Source organism: Propithecus coquereli, unplaced genomic scaffold, assembly GCF_000956105.1.
Source record: "Propithecus coquereli isolate 6110/MARCELLA unplaced genomic scaffold, Pcoq_1.0 Scaffold651, whole genome shotgun sequence".
Lineage (NCBI taxonomy): Eukaryota > Metazoa > Chordata > Mammalia > Primates > Indriidae > Propithecus > Propithecus coquereli.
The window spans coordinates 1,298,579-1,318,112 of NW_012152519.1; the positions used below are offsets into that span (position 1 = coordinate 1,298,579).

Here is a 19,534-nt window from a genome sequence, read left to right on the forward strand (position 1 = left end):
CTTATAGATTGGTGATTTTACTACCATTTGTCGCTATCATTTCATATTTCCTTATTTTTTCCTTTGATGTTTAGTTTGAAGATCATGCTAAATTATACTAAATTGCCTCTAGCATTTTCCAGTAGGGATTAACAAATTATGTTGGCTTTTACAGGAAATGGCTTTGTTTAAGGAAGTGAAGTGTCTCCAGATCATTCCGTCTTACCTGGTGCAGCCACTGAAGGCAAACTCTTCGGTCCATCTGGCAATGAGTCAGGTGGACCTCCTGGCCCGGCTGCTCAAAGACCTGGGCACCAGGAGCTCCGGCCTCACTGTCGAGAACGTGATGAAGGTGAGTGGCCGCCGTGACTCGCCACTGTGGCCCCAGCACTAAAACGGTGCCTAGAGCACAGTGTCTCTTTGGCTTTTGTTGAGTGAATGAATGAGAGATTTCAGAAAAATAACCATTGTGTCATCTAACAAACGAGGGCCCCTGCACTCTCCCACGGTTTGTAATTCCATCAGTTGGTGCGTGGTGTCTGCAGCTCTTCCTCCACAGTGGGAAACAGGTCATGAGGAACATTTCTTTGTCAGTAAGAGCTAATAACTGCAGGAATAGAGAATATCAAGTACAGGTTGAGTATTCCTTATCCAAAATGCTTGGGGCCAGGAGGGTTTCAGATTTCAGATTTTGGAATCTTTGCATTATACTTAGCAGTTGAACATCCCAAATCCAAATTCAAAATGCTCCAAGGAGCATTTCCTTTGAGTGTCATGTTGGCACTCAGAAAGTTTCGGATTTTGGAACATCGTGGGTTTCAGATTTTCAGATTTGGGATGCTCGGCCCGTAAAGTGTAAGTGTATGTATTTTTTGTGCTTTGGACAACTCTAAGGAAACCATGGAAGTTAGAAGAGAAATTTTCTGCCAATCAAAAATTCCTTATTTCCTGATTTCAGACATGTTGAAAATGTAGCCCTGACTGTGTGGCCACCCTCCTGGCCAGGCATGTAGGTAACACGCTCCATACTGTGATGCTCCTGGTGCCCCGCATCCGCGCTCTGGCCTCATTGCGCTCGTGTGGAGAGAGGCGGAGGCAGCTGTGACGTCTTAAATGTGGCCTTTCTCCTCTGTTGAGTCTATATACCCGTTGACTCCAGATGCCTGAATTTGGACCTGACATAATAAAATGTATAGTCAGAAAGGCTGGGATCATGTTTTCTTAATAGCGGGTTGATTTAGACTCGGAAAGAAAGAAGCCCATGCCGTCCTGGTCCCTGCAGCACGCAGAGCCTCGTCGTCTCCTCTCCTTTGCTGCTGCTTCTTCATCTTCCTGATTTTTACATTTGAGGCGTCCATGCCTGGTTCTTCCTTATGAGGTGTGCACGCGTCCCCTCCCTCCGTAATTCCAGCCAGCTGTACTCCGTGTGTTCATCGAAGGCTCTCAGGTTTATATCCCTGTCCTGTACCACTGCCCCGAGCTTCCGACTCACATCCCATCACCTGCTCAGCCTCCCTCTTGGAGATTAGCAAGCCTCAGGCTTACTCCGTCCAAATCAGACCCGGCTTGCTCCTCCTCGGCCTGTGCCATTTCAGCAAGGGGCAGCGCCATTCTTCCATTGGCTCAGGCCACAAACCTTGGAGTCACCTTCGATTCTTCCCCTGGTATCAAACTCCGTCAGCAAACGCTTTGGGCTCTCCCTAAAAATACATCCAGAACCTGATCAGACCTTCACTGCCGCCACCCAGGTCTGGCCACCATCATCTCTCGCGTGGATTATTGTCACAGACTCCTCAGTGGACTTTCCACTTCTGTCCTTGTCCCTCCTCCGCAGGCTGTTTTTAACACAGCACTGAGAGATCTCCCGTGGACACAGGTTAGATCTTGATACTCTGCTCAGGCCGGCCAGTGTGTCCCTTTGTACTCAGAGAAATGAAGTCTTTTCATTTCTTTTTTGTTTTGTTTTGGGGTTTTTTTTCTCTCTTTTTTTTCCTTTCTTTCTCACTTTAAATCAAAAGCCATGTTTTGGGGGGTTTGTTTTGTTTTGGTTTTTGTTGTTTGTTTTGCTTTGAGACAGGATCTTACTCTATTATCCAGGCTAGAGTGCAGTGGCATCAGCCTAGCTCACAGCAACCTCAAACTCCTGGGCTCAAGTGATCCTCCTGCCTCAGCCTCCTAAGAAGCTGGGACTACAGACACACACCACGACTCCCGGCTAATTTTTCTATTTTTTATAGAGATGGGGTCTCGCTGTGTTGACCAGGCTGGTCTCGAATTCTTGGCCTGAAGTGATCCTCCCACCTTGGCCTCCCAAGGTGATAGTATTACAGGTGTGAGCCACCTTACGGACCCAAAGTCTTTTCATTTCTGATTGCAAACTGCCAGTTCTCTCCTTAGCTCGTCTCTTCCTTTCGTAGAGCCTGTCAAGGCAGCCAGTTGTAGCCCAAACACACCAATACGCTAATTATTTCTGTCTGTTTCTCCTGGCACTACCAGCTTAGTAGGCCCATGCTCTGCCTTCTGAGCTGTATAGTTGGCAAGAGCTGTAGTGACTGTTTGCCCTGCATAACATGGTATCAGCATCTCTCCGGCCCCACATATTTAAATTCTTATGGCAGTACTGCACTTCAGATAGCAGTTTGAGCATTAGTTCCAGGAAGCCATGGTACAGTAACAAACGCCAAACTTCCCGTGGCTACCACACGCGTTTCTTGCTGTCTTGCCGTGGTCTAGTGCAGTTTGCAAGGACAGAGGGTGCTCTAATCCGTGCAGTCATCCAGAAACTCAGTGTTGAAGTGTGACGCCACCAGCCTCCACATATGACCTCCAAGGCTCCTGAATAAAGGAAATGACTAGAGGATTGTGCGTGGGAAGTTGCCGTGGGTTAAGCCTCTGCCACCCACGTTCCCGATGACCGAGATGGCCTGTCCTCACCACCAGGGACCGAAAAGTGCGGGACAGCCGAGCACAAGGAAGAGAAGGAGACTGGTTTATTGAGCACGCCGTTGTGTTCTGGTCCATCTAAGTGCTGGTAGGAATGATCCAAACGGAAAGAAGAAAGGACTGATGAAAGTAGGAGCCGAGTGTGGGGGACTAGTGGGAGCCGAGTCCTCGGGTGGCCCGAGGCGCTGGACTCGGCTCACAGCAGAAGGGCAGCGCCAAGCCGAGAATGGGTGGTGGAGGTTGGAGAGGCGAGAAGGGAGAGGAGAGGCTCACCCTGGAGTCTGAGCGGCTGGCGGGGAAATGCTGCGCAGCACCCAGGCCCCCGGCCAGAAGTCCGGGTGAAACAGCCCGTGTGCCTCTGAGGTCGCAGGCACGTTCCGTTCCACCCGTGATGCAAAGGAAGGAGAAAGGGTCCAGGATTTCGAGGGTGCACATGAATGCCAGAAGGCACTGTCGTGAAGGCCTGTACGTCCACGCTGGACACAGGGCCACGAAGACTGGCGGGTGGCGAGAGATGGTGGAAAGACGGTAGCAGGTGGGGGGTGGACTGAAGGTCCTGTGGGGATGAAGAATTGTCGGGGAAGGAGGACCAAAGAAAGTGACCTGGAAAGGTAGGAGGTGACGATCAGACTTTTCGGAGGTGGTGTGGTGGCTGGAAATGACGAGGTCTGGGCTGGAACCCCCGCGTGCCTGGCTCAGGCTGAGACTGGCAGAAGTGAGGAAGCCCAGGGACTGAGGGCCTGACGCCCACGTTAATGTCACCTGTGACTAGACAAATAAGGGTGTGTTCTCACGACAGAACACCACAGAGCAGTTGAAACGACAGAAATAGATCAAGACAAACGAACGTGCGTGGATCTTTAAAAGGTGACGTGGACACGCGCAGGGTGCTGTTCACGATGTTAAACTGCGCACCCGCATCCGCACTCACACTCAGGGCCACGTGCACTCTGCACTAGATGAAGACACGGGGGCAGCACCACGTTGGCTTGAGGGGAGCGGGCGCCTCCGCAGAGGACGCGGCAACAGTGGCCCCAGAGACGCCCAGGGGGAACCGCGCTGCAGCGCAGTGCTTGTTTCCTAGAAACAATGATCCCAAACAAGAATGGGGTCCATAAAATCGTAACACTGGTTAAGTCTGGCAGTGGATCCATGAGGCTTATTACATCTTACCTTCTGTATGTTTGGAATATTTTGTAGTACTTGATATGAAGTTTATAGAAGGACATAACCTTAGAAATGCTTAATATGTTTAGTGGAAAAAAGCAAAACAAATTGAGTGCAACTAAGCATGCAAGGCCAATTAAGGAAAATTCTCTGTATCTTAATATATGGGATTCTGGGCCTGTTGTTTTCTTTTTTCTTTTCTTTATTTTTCAGATTTATATGATATACATATATTTCTTTTATGCTGAAAGAAATTGATTTTGTTATTTTAAGAAGCAGTAACAACAAGAAACCCTCCCAACTTTATTTTTAGTTTTCAGTGAGTGCCCTGGAGCATAGAGTGTATGAGGTTCGAGAAACAGCGGTTAGAATTATTTTGGACATGTATAAACAGCACCAGACTTTTATTCTAGAATACCTTCCTCCCGATGACAGCAACACACGCAAGAATGTTCTCTACAAAACAATTTTTGAGGGATTTGCTAAAATAGATGGCAGACCTACAGATGCTGAAATTAGGGTAAGTTAACCTTCATGAAACTATGATCTAATGCTGTATTTAAGATGTTACTTGGTACATGAATAAATAACAGATTATTTTAAGGAGCCATTTACACAGGAAGCACGGGCATACTGGCTGAGAATGCTGGTTCCAGAGTTCAGATCCTGGCACTTGCACTTTTTGCCTATGAGACCCGCAGGCTCCAGGCAGTAAATAGTAACGAGACGGCCATGAGGACGTCTGCAGTTCATCTGTCAGTGAACATTTGCCCAACTGATCCGATAAATTTACTTTTAGTCCTAATTGTATTATTAATCTTAGTGAATATTATATAAGAAACATAATTTATAGGCCATAATTTGTCTCCCAATTTGTAAGATTACCCTAAAAAGCTATTCTAATGGGAAAATAATTTTCTCACCAGGCGCAGAAAAAAGCAGCTACAGAAGAAGCAGAAAAACAAAGGAAAGAAGAAATAAAAGCTTTGCAAGAGCAGCTGGCAGCGCTGAAAGAAATTCAGGCTGAAGTCCAGGTTGGAAGTTAACCTTTGACCAGTGTGGTTTTAGTTGAAATGTATCTTCTTATGTAGATCTGTCACATATTGATCTACTTTTCGTGGGATTATGCAAGAAGATAGCTTTATTGTCTTTAAAAATTAGTTTTGGGGTAAATCAAAGGAGTCCTCCGTAGGTAGCTGGAATCAGAAGTTGAGAACTCTGCCTGCTGGTCTCCTGTCCGGACTGGAGTGGGCAGGGGCTGCTGTCGGTGTTCGGGCAGGGGCTGCTGTCGGTGTTCGGGGAGGGGCTCGGGGGCGCAGAACTCCCCCCTCCTCGGCACCCCAGTCCCCTTCAGGGGAAAAGGAGAAAAATAAGCCGGAATGTGAAGGCCTGACTTCAGTGCATTAAAGAAGGCAGGTGGCAGGTTAGTACTCTGCTCCAGGGAGCCCTTACTCATGAGCCTGCGGAGGCCTCGTGCTCGGCGGGGTCAGCGTCGCGTGGTTGGGTGCAGACGTCTGCCGCCTCCACTGCCCTGCTTCTGGGATTTACATTTGTTTCATAACACTAATATTGCGGTGAAGTTCCTTAAGTTCAAAGAAAATTTCTTTTAAAAAAATAAAGAAAAGAAAAGGTGGGGAGACAGGAAGCTGCCGTCCAGTGCCTGAGGCTCCGTCATGGGTGGCGGCACGCAGGAAGCTGGCAGGGCAGATCTCACGTAAGTGTTCTTGCCACGACTGTTTGAAAAAGAAATGGATGAGAATGGGAAAAAAAGAAAATAAGCCTGAATATACGTTGAACTAACTTCCTGTGGCAAAGTGCCAGAACGTCAGAACAGGAAAAGGAGAGAAGAGGCGAGAAGGAGGCTGGGGGCCGGCGACCCGGCGCATCCCTGGCTCAGGAGGTAGATTCACAGCGACCTCGGAAGCGGGTCAGGTCAGGCATGTGCTGATTGTTACTGCTAATGATACACACACGAGGAAACAGCCACGGCAAGCTAAAGAGACCGCCTCACGCGTGCTGCGCCCGTTGCCAAGTGCCCGCTGCCCTCACCCCACCCCGGACCCCACAGCTATGGCTCCTGGTGTAGTGCCACCTCAGAAGCTGTTGTTCCCAGGACTGACGTGTCCTGGGTCACCTGTGCTGACGGACTGCACGGTCGGCACACAGCTCTCCTCTGGCGCCTTCGCAGTCCCTGCTCCGTGCCCGGCACTGTCCAGGCTCCGGAAGTGCAGCAGGCAGCAAAGCAGAGGCCCGTCCTCCAGGCCTGGCGCTCTAGGGAGGAGCAGGCAGGGGAGAGACACAGGCCTGGCACATTCAGGGAACAACAGGGAAGCCGCGCAGCTGGGGCATGAGGAGCAGCTTGGACATGGGAGATGAGCTGCAAAAAGAGTAGCTTAGAAATCCATCAAGGGTTTTGGACAGAAGTCAGTCACCTTACCACGGTGTCAAAGGGTCCGTCTGGCCCCTGAATGAGGAGCAGCAGGGAGATCCCTTCCAAAGCCGTGCCCATAGTCCTGGCAAGAGACGACCGTGCTAGCAGTGGAGATGGTGAGAAGCGGTTGGATTCTGCCTGAGTTTTGCAAGTAGAGCCTACGGGACTTGCTGATGGGTCTGAGAGGCTAGAAAGAGGAGTCGGAGCCCTGCAGCTTCCTGGCCTGAATGGCTGCGGACGAGACTCCGTGATCTGAGACGAGAAGATGCTGAACAGCAGCAGGCTTGGCAGGGAGAGCAGCAGGTTTGCTTTAGACACGTGGAGTTTATGCAGAGAGGAGCACAGGCACTGGACAAGAGGCCACTAGAGTAGCACAGACGGAAGAGAGGAGAGATCGGCGTGCAGAGTCCGGGGGAGGCAGCCGCAGCGTGTCTGAGGGAGAGGCCGATGAAGGTGGAGGAAACCAGGTGTCCTGGGGGCCAGACTGAGAAGGGGGGACCAACCGCCTCACGAGCCACCGTGAGGCCACGTGAGGACAAGTGGCGACGTGGAGGAGATTGGTGGCCTCAACTGGAGCTGTTTCCATGGGCGGTGGGGCTGAGGGCCCGAGGGGAGGGGCTCACAAACAAAGATGGGGGAGGGAGCGTCCAGACCTCTTTCCAAAAGCTTTGTTATTGATAGAAATTCTAAAACAAAAGCTAGGAACGTGTTTTCAGGATCAAAACATACCCTGGCTAGACTCTTGCCCACTCTGCAGCCCTTTGTCCCTGACCCTTCTGTCTTTGTGTCTCAGGAAAAAGAAAGCGACGCTGTGAAGCCAAAGAATCAGGGTAGGTACCTGCCCTCCGGGACTCCCTGTCGAATACCTGCCGCGCGCCAGACGTCGTAGAGCCCGATGTAAAATGATGCCACCTTTTTAACGTCTGTGATGTTTTCAGAGCATGGTCCACAGCAAACTGGTTACTGAAATTTCCAAAGTTAATTTCTACGAAAAGTTATTTAAATTGTTTCCTTTTAATCTCTTTAGACGCTCAAGGACGGAGAGCGGCCCCGCCCGAAGCTCTGGAGGTCCCAGACAACCACTACTTGGATAAGTGAGTGAGCAACCCAGGCTTCCCACGCAGGAACCTGGTCGTTGTGATTGTGTAAATTGACTGGCTTGTTCCAGCAATTTAAAGGCTAGGAAAATTGCCTTCTGAACTAATCAGCATGAACTCTGAGTAAGTCTAGATAACTTCCCCTGTCTTTACCCCAACAGAAGTTTCCAGCCTGTTTGTCAAAATTGATGTTACAGGCACAAATGTCATAGCAGGAGAACACTTTTTGCTGTACAGGAGCCAAAACAAATCTATAAGGAATTTAAGGGCAACATCTTTGCCTTGTGACTTAAAATACCGCTTCTGCTTGATCACGCTAAGTTAGAATCTGAAGGGACCTTCAGCTAATTTATTTCCAACACCTGCTTGGGGAAGACTTCTGGGGGAGCTTTAACAGGTGGCCCCTCCAGCCTCTGCCGCTGTCCCCCGAGGAAGGCCCGGCGGCCCGCGCAGAGGGGGCAGTGCAGGCGGCAGGCAGCGCGGAAGCTGCTGGGATTAGGGAAAGTTGCTGGTGAGGTCGGGTAGAGCAGCCGTCCTGCGCTCGAGCTTCGCGTCATTGCCCACTTTTCTGCTTCCTTTCAGTTTGTGTATTTTCTGTGGGGAAAGGAGCGAATCCTTCACAGAGGAAGGCCTGGACCTGCACTACTGGAAGCACTGTCTCATGCTGGCCAGATGTGACCACTGCAAACAGGTCAGGCCACAGGCACGGGGCCTCAGCCCCGCGGGAGCTCGAACACCCAGCTTCTGAAAGGCCGAATCACAAAGATACCCCAAGTCTTAGTATTTTCAGAGGAAAAGTTGTGAGAAAAGTCACTGGAGCGTACACAACACACACCTATGTCATCAAGTGTGACAGCTCAGGAGATCTCACACAGGAAGTGCCGTCACGCCCGCCCCGGCTCCTCCCCACTGTCCTCGGCGCCTGAGCGCTGACACCGCAAAGTAGTGCTGCTTGCTCTCCGGCCTCATAGAAACGGAGCCTTACAGTGCGCGATCGTTTCGTGTCGTGTCCGTTGTCTGACCAGACCACAGTTTATTCATCCACGCTCTGTTCGTGGGCTCTGGTTTGTCCAGTTTGGGACTGTCACGAAGAACGTTCGTGACGTATTACGCAGACGTTCTGGTCTGCGTCTCCTGAGCGCACGTGGGTGACTCTCCTGGTTTGTGCCTGGTTGTGGGTTGCTGGTACACTGATGCCAGCTACAGCGCTGACACCACGTGGTGCTCCAGAGGGTGGTGCCAGCTCAGCCCCACCGACAGCCGTGAGAGCGGCTCGGTGGCCGCAGCACGACGGTGGCAGTGCTTTGTGCTGCTTGACAGCTTCCGGTTTGCGTTTCCCGCGACAGCAAGGTGGAGCACCCGTCCGTTGTCTGTGGGCCACTGGCCGTCCTCTTCCGTAAAACACCTTCTAGTCTCCTGCCCGTTGGAACTGGGTCGTCCATCTTTTTTGTTGTTGATCCCTACTCCTCCTTTGTACACCTGGCCGTGAGCCCTTTGTCAGCTATGTGTGCTGTGACCATCCTCTCCCATTCTGCGTCTTGCATTTTCATCGTCTTAATGTGTCTTTTGACGAACAGAGGTTTTAAGCTTGGTGTTGTCCACCTGACCAATCTTTTTTATGGTTCATGCTTTTTGTGTCCTGTTTAAGAAATCTTTCCCTACCCTAAATGTTTAATCTCTTCTGTGATGCAATGGGCCTTCTGTTTCAGTCCGTTTGTGTTGCTGTAAAGGAATAGCTGAGGCTGGGTAACTGATAAGGAAAAAACGTTTATTGGGCTCGTGATTCTGATGGCTGGAAAGTTCAAGCTTGGGCATCTGCAGCGGTGGAAGGCGAGGGGAGCCAGGGTGTGCGGAGATCACGTGGCCAGAGAGGAAGCAGGAGAGGGTGGTGCCAGGCGCATTTTGACAGCCAGCTGTTGAGGGAGCTGTTACGGCAGAGAGTTCGCCCCTGGGGGAGGGCGTTAATCTATTCATGAGTGATCTGCCCTGTGTGAGGAAATCGAAAACACTCAAAGAAATTTTTCTATTCTCTCGCTCCACAACAATCAACACGGAAAATTTCTGTGACCAAACGTGTGGGGTTTCTCCCCACACACCGAGCAAGCAACTGTTTCTGTAGCGGGCGCCAGCTGCGTGACCTCCAGTTCATTCTGACACTGCCTCTCTGGAGACAGTGTGAGATCCCACAGGGTGGGGGCTCAGTCCCCAAACTGCCACCCTCCCCAGCCCCACCCAGACACCAGCCACAAGTTCAGGCCTTCAGAACTTCTGACCTAACTGGCTTCAAGCTGGGGTTCCCACAACTCCCTCTTTGGGTTTGATTAATCAGCTGGAGCTGCTCACAGAACTCAGGAAAACACGTTCACCAATATAGTGCAAAGAGCATCTTGAAGGATGCAAGTAAACAGCCAGACGAAGAGATTCATAGGGCAAGGTCCTGAAGGGCCCCGAGCGCAGGAGCTCTGTCCCTGTGGGGTTGGGGGGCACCACCCTCCCCGCACGTGGATAAGTTCTTGTTCACCTTCCTGTCAGCCTCCACGTGCTCAGCTCTCCAGAACCTACCCAAACCCCTGCCTCTTGGGCCTGTTGTGGAGACTTCCTTGGATAGGCACGATTGACACCGTGTAGACGTGTGACAGGACGAAAGGGTGTGATCTGGTGCTGATAGACCGAGTGGGGAAACCAGCGAGGCCCATCTGCTCAGAGTCTTCCTGGCCTCTCCGAGCAGCATCCTTCCTCCTGGGTGTGGGCAGGACCCTCACTGGAATGAGGGTCTTACGACCCACAGTGAGATTAGGGTCCTGCCCTGGGCAGGGGAAAGGAGGGCAGGAGAAGGTCAGAGATTCTGCTTCTCAGGCCTGCAGCGCCCCAACGTCGTAACGAGAGCAATGAGAGCCGTGGAGGGAAACCTGTGTGTGTCGGTCATAGTGTCACACCCCCACGGCCCAGACGCCGCCAGCACCGCCACACTGGGGGTTGATTTCAACATGCGATGTGGTGGGCACAAACAACCGTATCCAAACCAGTGCACCCTATTTTAATAAAGAAGGAAAACTGAAAGGAGAATGATCTTCTTTCATTTACCTTGGGACTCTCAAGTTTACAGGGAAGAGTTTGGATGGTCAGATCCCACCCTCTGAGCAGCGACTCCTCACATGAGCAGTGCGCACTCTTAAAACCCCCGTGTGGACGCCTGGCATCTCCAGCACCGTGTGGAGGCCCGTGGCATGGCGCTGTGGGGCGTTTATAAGTCATCTTGTCGGAGTGGCGAGGCGACCTCTTAGCCCTCTTCCTGCACATTCCTAGAAAGAGTGAGAAGCCGGGATTTGAACCCAGGGCCACACATTTAACCACTGAGCTACTCTGCCCCCAGTACAAGTATCACACTCAAGTCTGCCGTCACTTCCCCCATCTCACCCCTCGGGGTGACCTTTACATGATGCTAGGGTGACAGGAAAGGACGGACGCAGGGTCTCCAGGGAAGTGTAATGAATGACTCCAGACGCTCTGGACAAGGGCCAAAGACAAAAAACCGCGCTCCCCTTCACGCGTGAGCGACACAGAAAACCTGTGCTGGATTTGCACGGGCAAAGGGAACACGTGTCAGTGGCCGTGGCAGGACACGTCAGCATTCTCAGCAACGTGCTTTTTTCTGCGTTTCAAAATCCAGGTGGTCGAGATTTCCAGCCTAACGGAGCACCTGCTGACAGAATGTGACAAAAAAGACAGGTTTGGGAAGTGCTATCGCTGCAGCGAGGCTGTTCTGAAGGAAGAGCTGCCCAGACACATAAAAATCAAGGACTGCAACCGTGAGTGCCTCTGCTTAGCCCCCGCGTCCTTCGGTCACCAGACATCCTCCCTGGAAAAAGCATAGCTGCCGACGGGGCGTCGGCAAGGGCTGGGTGCGGTGACAGAGCGTCCGACGGGCAGGCAGGGGATGTGTCCCGTTGTCCCCTTGTGCAAGTTTCCTGAGTAACAAAATCTTTCTGAAATCATTTCAGCAGCCAAGTCAGAGAAGCTGGCAAACCGATGTCCTCTGTGCCATGAGAATTTCACACCTGGAGAAGAGGTGAGTGCCTAACGCAGGAAAGGGAGCAACGGGAAAGAAATTTAACACACCTGATGACAACGACGATGACGTTAGTGCTGGACCAGAGCCAAAGTAAAACACATTGCGTATTCTGGGAACAGTCATTCCGTTTACCTACGTGTTCACGTGATTTCTTTCCATAACATCGGTAAGCGGTTTATTCAAGGAGTCTCAGCTCCTTGTGATATGAGCTTGAAGTGGTTTTATTTGGTTCTGGTCATGGCTTTCATCTAGATGTTGAGGCCCTAAATGGCATCTTGGCCAGATTCTGTGAAACTCTGGTCCCTTTTGATGAATAACTGAGCCCAGTTTGGTTTAACAGTTGTACTTCCTATCCAGGCTCTCCTCCCTGTCCCAGAGCAAGCTGAGCATGTGACCCAGCAGGCTTGGTGGGGAGGGGGCAGGCTCCTCCATGCCCACCCTGTCCTTCCCCACACGTTCTGCTTCTCTGGTGCTGGAGGCGTCAAGGACAGGCCGGGGGACCCAAGGCTCCGCATCTGTGGTGGGTGTCTGCTCTGTCTAACACGACAGGCTGGTGATGGCCTCTTGGCGCCAGGCAGGGGGTGAGCCCAGGGGCCCTGCTCAGGGCCCGGTTTTGGAGACGGCATCTGGCTAAGCAGCTCTCACTCCACCCTCCATAGCTCCTGCCACCTGCAGCCCACCCACTGCGTCCTGCTGCTGGGCTCTCCTTGCCCCGCCTTCTGGGATAGGGTACCAGCAAGGTGGCTCAAAGCAGCCATCCCTGCAGCTTTCTCTTGACCACAGAAACTCACATGCCAAACAGAAAACAGTCTGGCCCAGCCGCTGTCTGAGCCCTGTGTCTCTGCTCCGTTGTGCAGTTCTCTCCCTCCCTGGAAACTTTCAGATGCATCACAGAGTACACAGAAGAGTAAAAGAAACCCTCGGTGCCCTTCGCGTACCAGTCGCCCGGCTTGAGTCACTGTCGACTCAGCCAGGCTGGTTTCTTCTATACCCGCCCCCCACGTGCTCCCTCTCGTGCTGTGCCAAAGCAGACCCAGACAGCACGCTGCTCCTCCGTGGATGCTCCAGTACAGAGCTTGCAAAATAGGGACCTTTCTGCACGGCCGCAGCAGCGTCAGCTCAGCCTTCCCGGCCTTGTTCTCTCGCACTGTCAGTTGTCTCGTGTGTCAGAGCATTTGTTTACCAGGACCCGGGGAAGGCTCACACACTGGGATTGGTTGACATGTTTTTAAATAGGTTCCTTCTCCTACACTTTTTCCTTGCGCTTTATCTGATGAGGAAAAGAGGCCATTTGTCCTACAGGGTTTTCCATCGTCTGGATTTGCTGACCGTCCCTCCACGGAGGTGCTTAAATGTTCCTCCGTCCCCTATATTTCCTGTGAAGTGGGGGTGGGGTTTGTAGGCCTCATCAGATGCGGACACGTTTGACTCTTCTCTTTTGGTGGCTCCCTCATGGCAGTGGCAGGCTCCTCCCTCGGGGCACGCAGTGTGCGCGATGACAGCCACCACCGGTGTGCAGGCCGAGACCCAGCGGCTCGTGCGGGACCACAGCCCCATGATCTCACTGCGTCACTCCTCCCGCCCTCGTTTGCTTCGTTCATTTCTTTAAGCAGAAGCTCATCTGCTCTTTGGTTACCCTGGCCTAGAATTTGCATTGGAAAGGCAGGATGACGGTTTAATTCTTTTCCTTCGTTTAACCGGTTTCCAAAATAGTAAGTTGGTTCATTAGTATCTTCCAGTGGTAGCTAGTTTGTTTTTGTTTTGGGTTTAAACTATTTGAAGTGTTCCAATCACTGCAGTTACTGTCCTTAGTGGTGTGTGAACTGTGCCCTCTCTGTGCCCTCCGATGACAGCCCCTTCAGCTGGCTCCTGAGGCTTCTGATGTGACCCTCGTGGCCTCAGACAGCGTCCTGTTTGGTACCGTGCCGCCCCAGCCCGGAGTCAGCCACCTCGTCAGGGGGGCCCGGTTCCCTTTGGCAGGAACTGATGTTTCAAGACAGCACTGGGGGTCTCGCGCGCTCATTGCCATGGGGTGGGTCGCGTCGCTGGGCGTCTCGGTGGACAGAGCCGGGAAGAACACTGTGCAGTCAGCTCGTGTATTCGAGCTCGTCCCTCTTACACCTGTGTCTCCTTCCTCGCACCCCAAGAGCCCGGTCCCCACAGGCCCCGCAGACACAGAAGTAGCATGTCGCAGACAGTCCGTTAGCCGTGCCCCGCTCTGCACGTAGCACAGCCTGGAACAGCAGCACCCACCATGGCGACGAGGTGGCTGCTGAAATGTGGTTTGTCCCACTTGGTCTCTGACCGCGGGTTCCACCGGCGACGCAGAGTCCAGTGGCTCTGCCTTGACATCCTTTGGAGGAGCTCCGGTGGGCTGCGGCACCCACTGTGGCAGGTTCATTTGTTTCATTTTATATTCAATTTTGAGGAGACTTTCAAAAATTAATTTCTGTAATTATATAAGATACATGGCTCCAAGTCTATAATCAGGCACCTCCAAAGAAGCCCGGATCGAAGCTGCCCTACTTACCTCTCCAGCCTCCTCGCAGAGGAAGACTATTTTTTATGATACATCATTCCCCTTTCTTTCCAAACATAAGCAGCTGTCACGTGCACACACTCTCTCTTCCTCAGTTTATCCTTAGAGTTGAGGAGCCCTCGTGTGCTCATTCTAATTGTTACCCGTGCTGATACTTGCGCGGGACACCAGAGTCCCCTCTCTGTTGGTTATCGTCTGTTGGTTTCCTCCTAGGAGCGATACTGAGATTAGCTAGGCGCCGCCCTTCCTTCCTCCCTGCTGTCCCAGCGTCTGATGTGAGCCGATGTCCTCTTCCACTTACTCTCCTCATCATCGCTTTCCCCACGTCTTAGCTATCCATGCTGAGTAACACGTCCCCACACACCCAGCGGCACACGCGGATAATAGCACAGCTGCCTTGAGTCGGGAACCTGGGCACGGCCCGCAGGGACTCTGCTCTGGGTCTCCCGAGGCCGCAGTCCAGGTATCAGCTGGGCTGGTCTCACCTGTGGGATCCCTTCAGGCTCCTTCCAGCAGCTGGCATTTCCTGTGGTCATAGGACTGAGGTCCCCGAGCTCTTGCTGGCCGTCAGCTGGGGGCCACACTCAGTGCCCAGAGGCACCACAGTCCCCTGCCCCGTGGACTCCTCCACGCAGCTCAGGTGTTCAGGCCAGCAGGAGGCCCTGTCGCTGCGAATCTTTCTGATCTGGCGTCGAGTAGCCAAGGGTGACTTTCCTGTCACCTGTGCCTTACTCTGCTGGATGGAAGCGAGTCACAGGGCAGGGCCCTCAGACAGGCATGACTCATGCGGTCCCTGAGGGGGACCCCATCCTCCCTCCTCCCTCCCTGTCCCTACCTTTTGGTGGTTTCTTTCTTTCTTTTTTTTTTTCTTAGGCAAGCATGAACATGAGGTTTACTGAGGAGAGAAAGATAGGACTGTAGGGCAAGAGCAAGATACAAGTTTACAGAGCATGGTGCACGCGCCGCAGGTGACGACCAGACCCATCGTCACGGCAGGGCAAGCAAAAGGAAGGGCAAAGAGAGAGACGGTGGTTTCTGATCTACTTTATCAGAGCACTTTGCTTGAAAGTGGATGTTTTTCACCATATCTGGAAATCGTTCTGCCATTAGTTCTTCAAACGTTTTTCCCTCCTCGCCTGCCGGGGCTCCACTCACAGGCGGGATGTTAGACCGCCAGCTGTTGTCCTTGGGGTCACTGAGTTGTGTCCACTGTCATCTCTTTTCTTCTGTTCTACTTGGATGGTCCGTTCACCCTTTCTCCCTCCGTCTCCAATCCTCTGTTCAGTGAATTTCCATCTCCGATGTTGTACGTTTCAGTCCTAGAATTTGCATTTGGCTGGTTACTTTTTTACAGGTTCAGTTTCTCTGCCAGGATTCACCATCTCTTCACTCATTAAGATCATCTTTTCCAAACAGCTTTATGGAGATACAGTTCATATACCATATAGTTCACCCATTTTTAAAGGATAGAAATCAACAGTTTTTAGTATATTCATAGAGTTGTGCAGCCATCAGCACAACTGTGGAATGTTTTCATCACCCCAAAAGAAACGCTGCCCTGCCTGTCTCCCCATTTCTCCCCAGCCCCTGGGAACCACCAGTCTAGTTTTTGTCTCTGTGGATTTGCCCGTTCATGACTTTTCACGTAAATAGAATTATTCAGCGTGTGCCCTTTTGTGTCCGGCCGGTTGCACCCACCTGGTGGTGTCAAGGTTTGTCCACGTCCGCATATAGGTGAAGCCTGTTTCCTAGCCTGGGCAGCGTTCACGCAGGCCTGCGGCTTTTTATGCTTGAACTGCACCTGTGTGATACGTTTGCGCTCTCTTGCGTGAGAACATCTCACCTGCTGTGCTTAAAGACACTAGCACTGAGGTACCTGTTCCCCGGATTGCAAGAGCCAGGTGCTCCCCGAGGCGGATGCTGCGCAGAGCGGTTAAGGCACAACCTGAGGGCTGCACGTGGCGAGAGCCATCCCCAGGGGCTCTTGCCGGTGTAGCTGCCTCTCGTTTTGTCTTGCACAGCGAGTTGTCCGGGGTCTGGAAACATGCCAGGTCCCCGTCAGTGGCCCGATGAACACTCCTTGGCCTCCTCTTTCGTTGCAGGCGTGGAAAGCTCACCTGATGGGCGCTGCTGGCTGCACGATGAACCTGCGCAAGACACACGTTCTGCAGAAGGCCCAGGCGCTGCAGCCAGGTAAGGTGCTCCAGCCTGACCACGCAGAAGAGCATCCAGTTCTTCCCGCGTGCGCCAGATTGCGCTGCTTGTTCCAAATGTCTCACAGGTGACTTCAGTTCAGTAGTAACGAAAGAGACTTGCTGGGCTCTCGGGACACACACTGGTCCTCACACTCTTTCTGCCTTACTGACTCCAGAGTATTTTTTTTTTTTTTAATAGATGGGTCTCACTGTCGCCCAGGCTAGAGTGCAGTGGCGCAATCGCAGCTCACTGTAACCTTGACTTCCTGGGCTAAAGCATCCTCCTGCCTCAGCCTCCCAAGTAGCTGGGACTACAGGTGTGCACCACCACACCTGGCTAATTTTTCTTATTTTTGGTGGAGACAGAGTCTCCATATGTTGTCACCCAGGCTGGTCTCAAACTCCTGGCCTCGAGCGATCCTCCTGCCCCGGCTTCCCAAAATGCTGAAATTACAGGTGTGAGCCAATAAGCCCGGCCTCCAAAGTTTTTAGAAACAGCAAGTTAAATAGTAGATCCATAGAGAATGCCACCACCTAAACCATAAATCATAATTTTAACTGTTTTATGTCAGATTTAGGATGCCTTGCAGGAAAACATGCTATCTTTCATTAGAAAATTATTCCTGAACAAAGACCTTTGGGGACCGAACTGTATTTTAGGAGTGATCCCTACACAATAAAACAGGAGTGGCAGCATGTGTCGGTGCCCAACCTGTGCCAGGCTCTGTGCTGAGGGCCGCACCCGGTGCCCGCGTGTCCCCATCCCAACCTCTTCCATAAGTGAGAGCTCACGAGGCGGCCTGCCCGCAGTCACCCTGCCAGGAGGTTAATCCCTGGTCACGTGGCTGTTCATTTGCTGTTTCTGGAGCTGATCGCCAGGTGCACCGCTCTGCTCTGCCTGCCTGTGCTCCTGCGCCAGGTGTTCCTCCCTCTGCCGGTGCCCCACGTGCGCATCTCCATCTGTGGCCAGCACAGCTGCTCACGCTCGCCGCCGTCAGCCGGGCCCCTGGGGACTCAGTGACCACTGTCCACTGTGCTGACCCACCAGGCTCAGCCCTGGTTTCTGGAGATGGGTGACAGCCACTGTCACGGCCCCTTGGGCCCACAGGTCTGTGTCTATCCCAGTGCAAAGCCTCCTCCTAATGCAGCCCCCGTGCTTCCGCTGCAGGGAAAGGCCCAGCCGTGGCCAAATCAGGCACCTCAGGATGGAAGGTGGGAAGCAAGATCCCGACCCCAAGGGGAGGCCTGAGTAAAAGCTCTGGCAGGACGTACACAAAGCGATGACACGACAGCCATTCCGTCTCTCTCCAGGGGACTGGGCGAGTCTCCGGATCCTGAACCATTTCTCCTAACCACTCTCTTCGGCCGTGGCGACCCATACCCTGGCTACACTGCCCCCGGCCCCCAGCCACGCGCAACCTCGTGCGTGTCACGTCCTGCCAGCTCTCATGCAGAGGACGTGTGTGAAACTGACCAAAGAGCCTGTGCCCCGGAGCCAGGACCTGCCCACACTGTGTGCCGAGCTTTCAGGTTGACCATCTCAGGCCTCCATCAGAAACAGAAGAGTAACCGCTGTTTGGAGAGAGCCAGACGTCACTGCGCGGGAGGCGCCACAGCGGCCCCCAGGCGGGCCAGCACACGCGCGGCATCCGCTCTCCTTGCTTGCTCGGAGCAATTTCCATAAAAAATTTACCATAAACCTTTTGCATATTGGTCTCTGTCCCACGTGGTAGACTTTCTGCAGGGCTGTGGCTCAGCTGGGCAGTGTCCCAGGAGAGTGACGGCGTGCACAGGCGTCTAACCGTGCCACCTTCTCCCTGCGGGCCCTGCCTGCCAGGCTTTCAGCCGCATACACTAGTCACGGGGGCGGGGTTCCAGTATCTGTAGAACTCACGTCTCCACGGTCACGAGAAGTAAAGGTACAAAAGAAAATCTAAAAAAGTAGTAACTGAGAATTGGTCCCACTTGCTCGATGCTTCTTAAATAGCACTGTCTCTGCCACAGACGCTGCCCCCACCTGACCCCAGCTCTGCGGTCCCCACCTAGAACTGAGGTTGACACCGATGTAGGCCCGTGTCATGCCTTTGCTCAGAGGTGCTTCAGATTCTCCACACTTTTGAATTCCTGAAGGAAAACACTGTTAAGTGACCCGATTGCCCTGTGCTCGCCTGACTGACGGCGTGTGTGGTCAGCTCCCTTCCTTACAGCCCCATTTAGATTCTGCGCTGGAATGACGTCCGCTTCTGTCTGACAAGCGGAGTCTTCAGCACAAATCCACAGGCTCAAAATCTTTCTGGCCTGGGTCTGTCGTCTGGTCCCTTTCAAATCCATAGTATAATCGGAACTGTAAGTTGACTTTTTTCAAACAGTCCATAGTATGTTTAAAATATCAAAACTTTGCTTAAAATGGTGAAACCAAACCTCAAGAAACAGTCCCCTAAGCAGGTCCTAACCTACCGTCCCGTCCTGTGGTCCTGTGGAAGTGAGTTTCCTCCCACTAACTTTTGTCGGACACGCGTCATCCAGGCTGCTAGAGGGAGAGTCAGGGTCTGTCCGAAACCTGCCTGGAAACACCGTCTTTGTCCGTCACCGTCTGCTCCCCGGGTGCGGCCTACTGCAGACTAAGGGACAGTCGCTTCTCTGCTGGCCCCACCCAGCGACCAGGGCTTGTGCCTTCTTCGTGAGTGTCAGGTGGGCAGACTTTCACAATGCCAGTCAGAAATGTTTGGGGTTGATGAGATTTGTGTTATGCAATTAGTATATAAATATTTTTTAATTCGCAACCATGTGAAACAAATGTAAACACTAACAGCTATTTGAGCAGCATACTCCCTGGATATGTTCGTAACCATGATTTGCATTAATCCATCTTCTGTAAACCAACACCTTCTGGTATGGTCGACTGAAAATACCAAGTGAGAATAAGACCAACCAGGAAAAAAACCTTTAAAAATACACTTTACTAGGCCGGGCGCGGTGGCTCACGCCTGTAATCCTAGCACTCTGGGAGGCCGAGGCGGGCGGATCATTTGAGCTCAGGAGTTCAAAACCAGCCTGAGCAAGATCGAGACCCCGTCTCTACTAAAAATAGAAAGAAATTAATCGGACAAC

The 19,534-nt window shown here is 52.4% G+C and overlaps 1 protein-coding gene across 1 annotated transcript in view; it reads left to right on the plus strand.

The window, feature by feature from the left end:
• Window positions 1-19,366, plus strand: part of CEP104 (centrosomal protein 104kDa) — a 40,733-nt gene extending 21,367 nt beyond the window's left edge. Inside the window, exons 12-21 of the mRNA XM_012660088.1 lie at window positions 155-331; window positions 4,403-4,609; window positions 5,016-5,123; window positions 7,314-7,350; window positions 7,548-7,614; window positions 8,200-8,308; window positions 11,288-11,426; window positions 11,619-11,686; window positions 16,331-16,421; window positions 17,592-19,366. Of these exons, the coding sequence (XP_012515542.1) occupies window positions 155-331; window positions 4,403-4,609; window positions 5,016-5,123; window positions 7,314-7,350; window positions 7,548-7,614; window positions 8,200-8,308; window positions 11,288-11,426; window positions 11,619-11,686; window positions 16,331-16,421; window positions 17,592-17,707 (1,119 nt within the window). The 3' untranslated portion in view covers window positions 17,708-19,366. The remainder of the gene's footprint in view (window positions 1-154; window positions 332-4,402; window positions 4,610-5,015; window positions 5,124-7,313; window positions 7,351-7,547; window positions 7,615-8,199; window positions 8,309-11,287; window positions 11,427-11,618; window positions 11,687-16,330; window positions 16,422-17,591) is intronic.
• The last annotated feature ends 168 nt before the right edge of the window (window positions 19,367-19,534 follow it).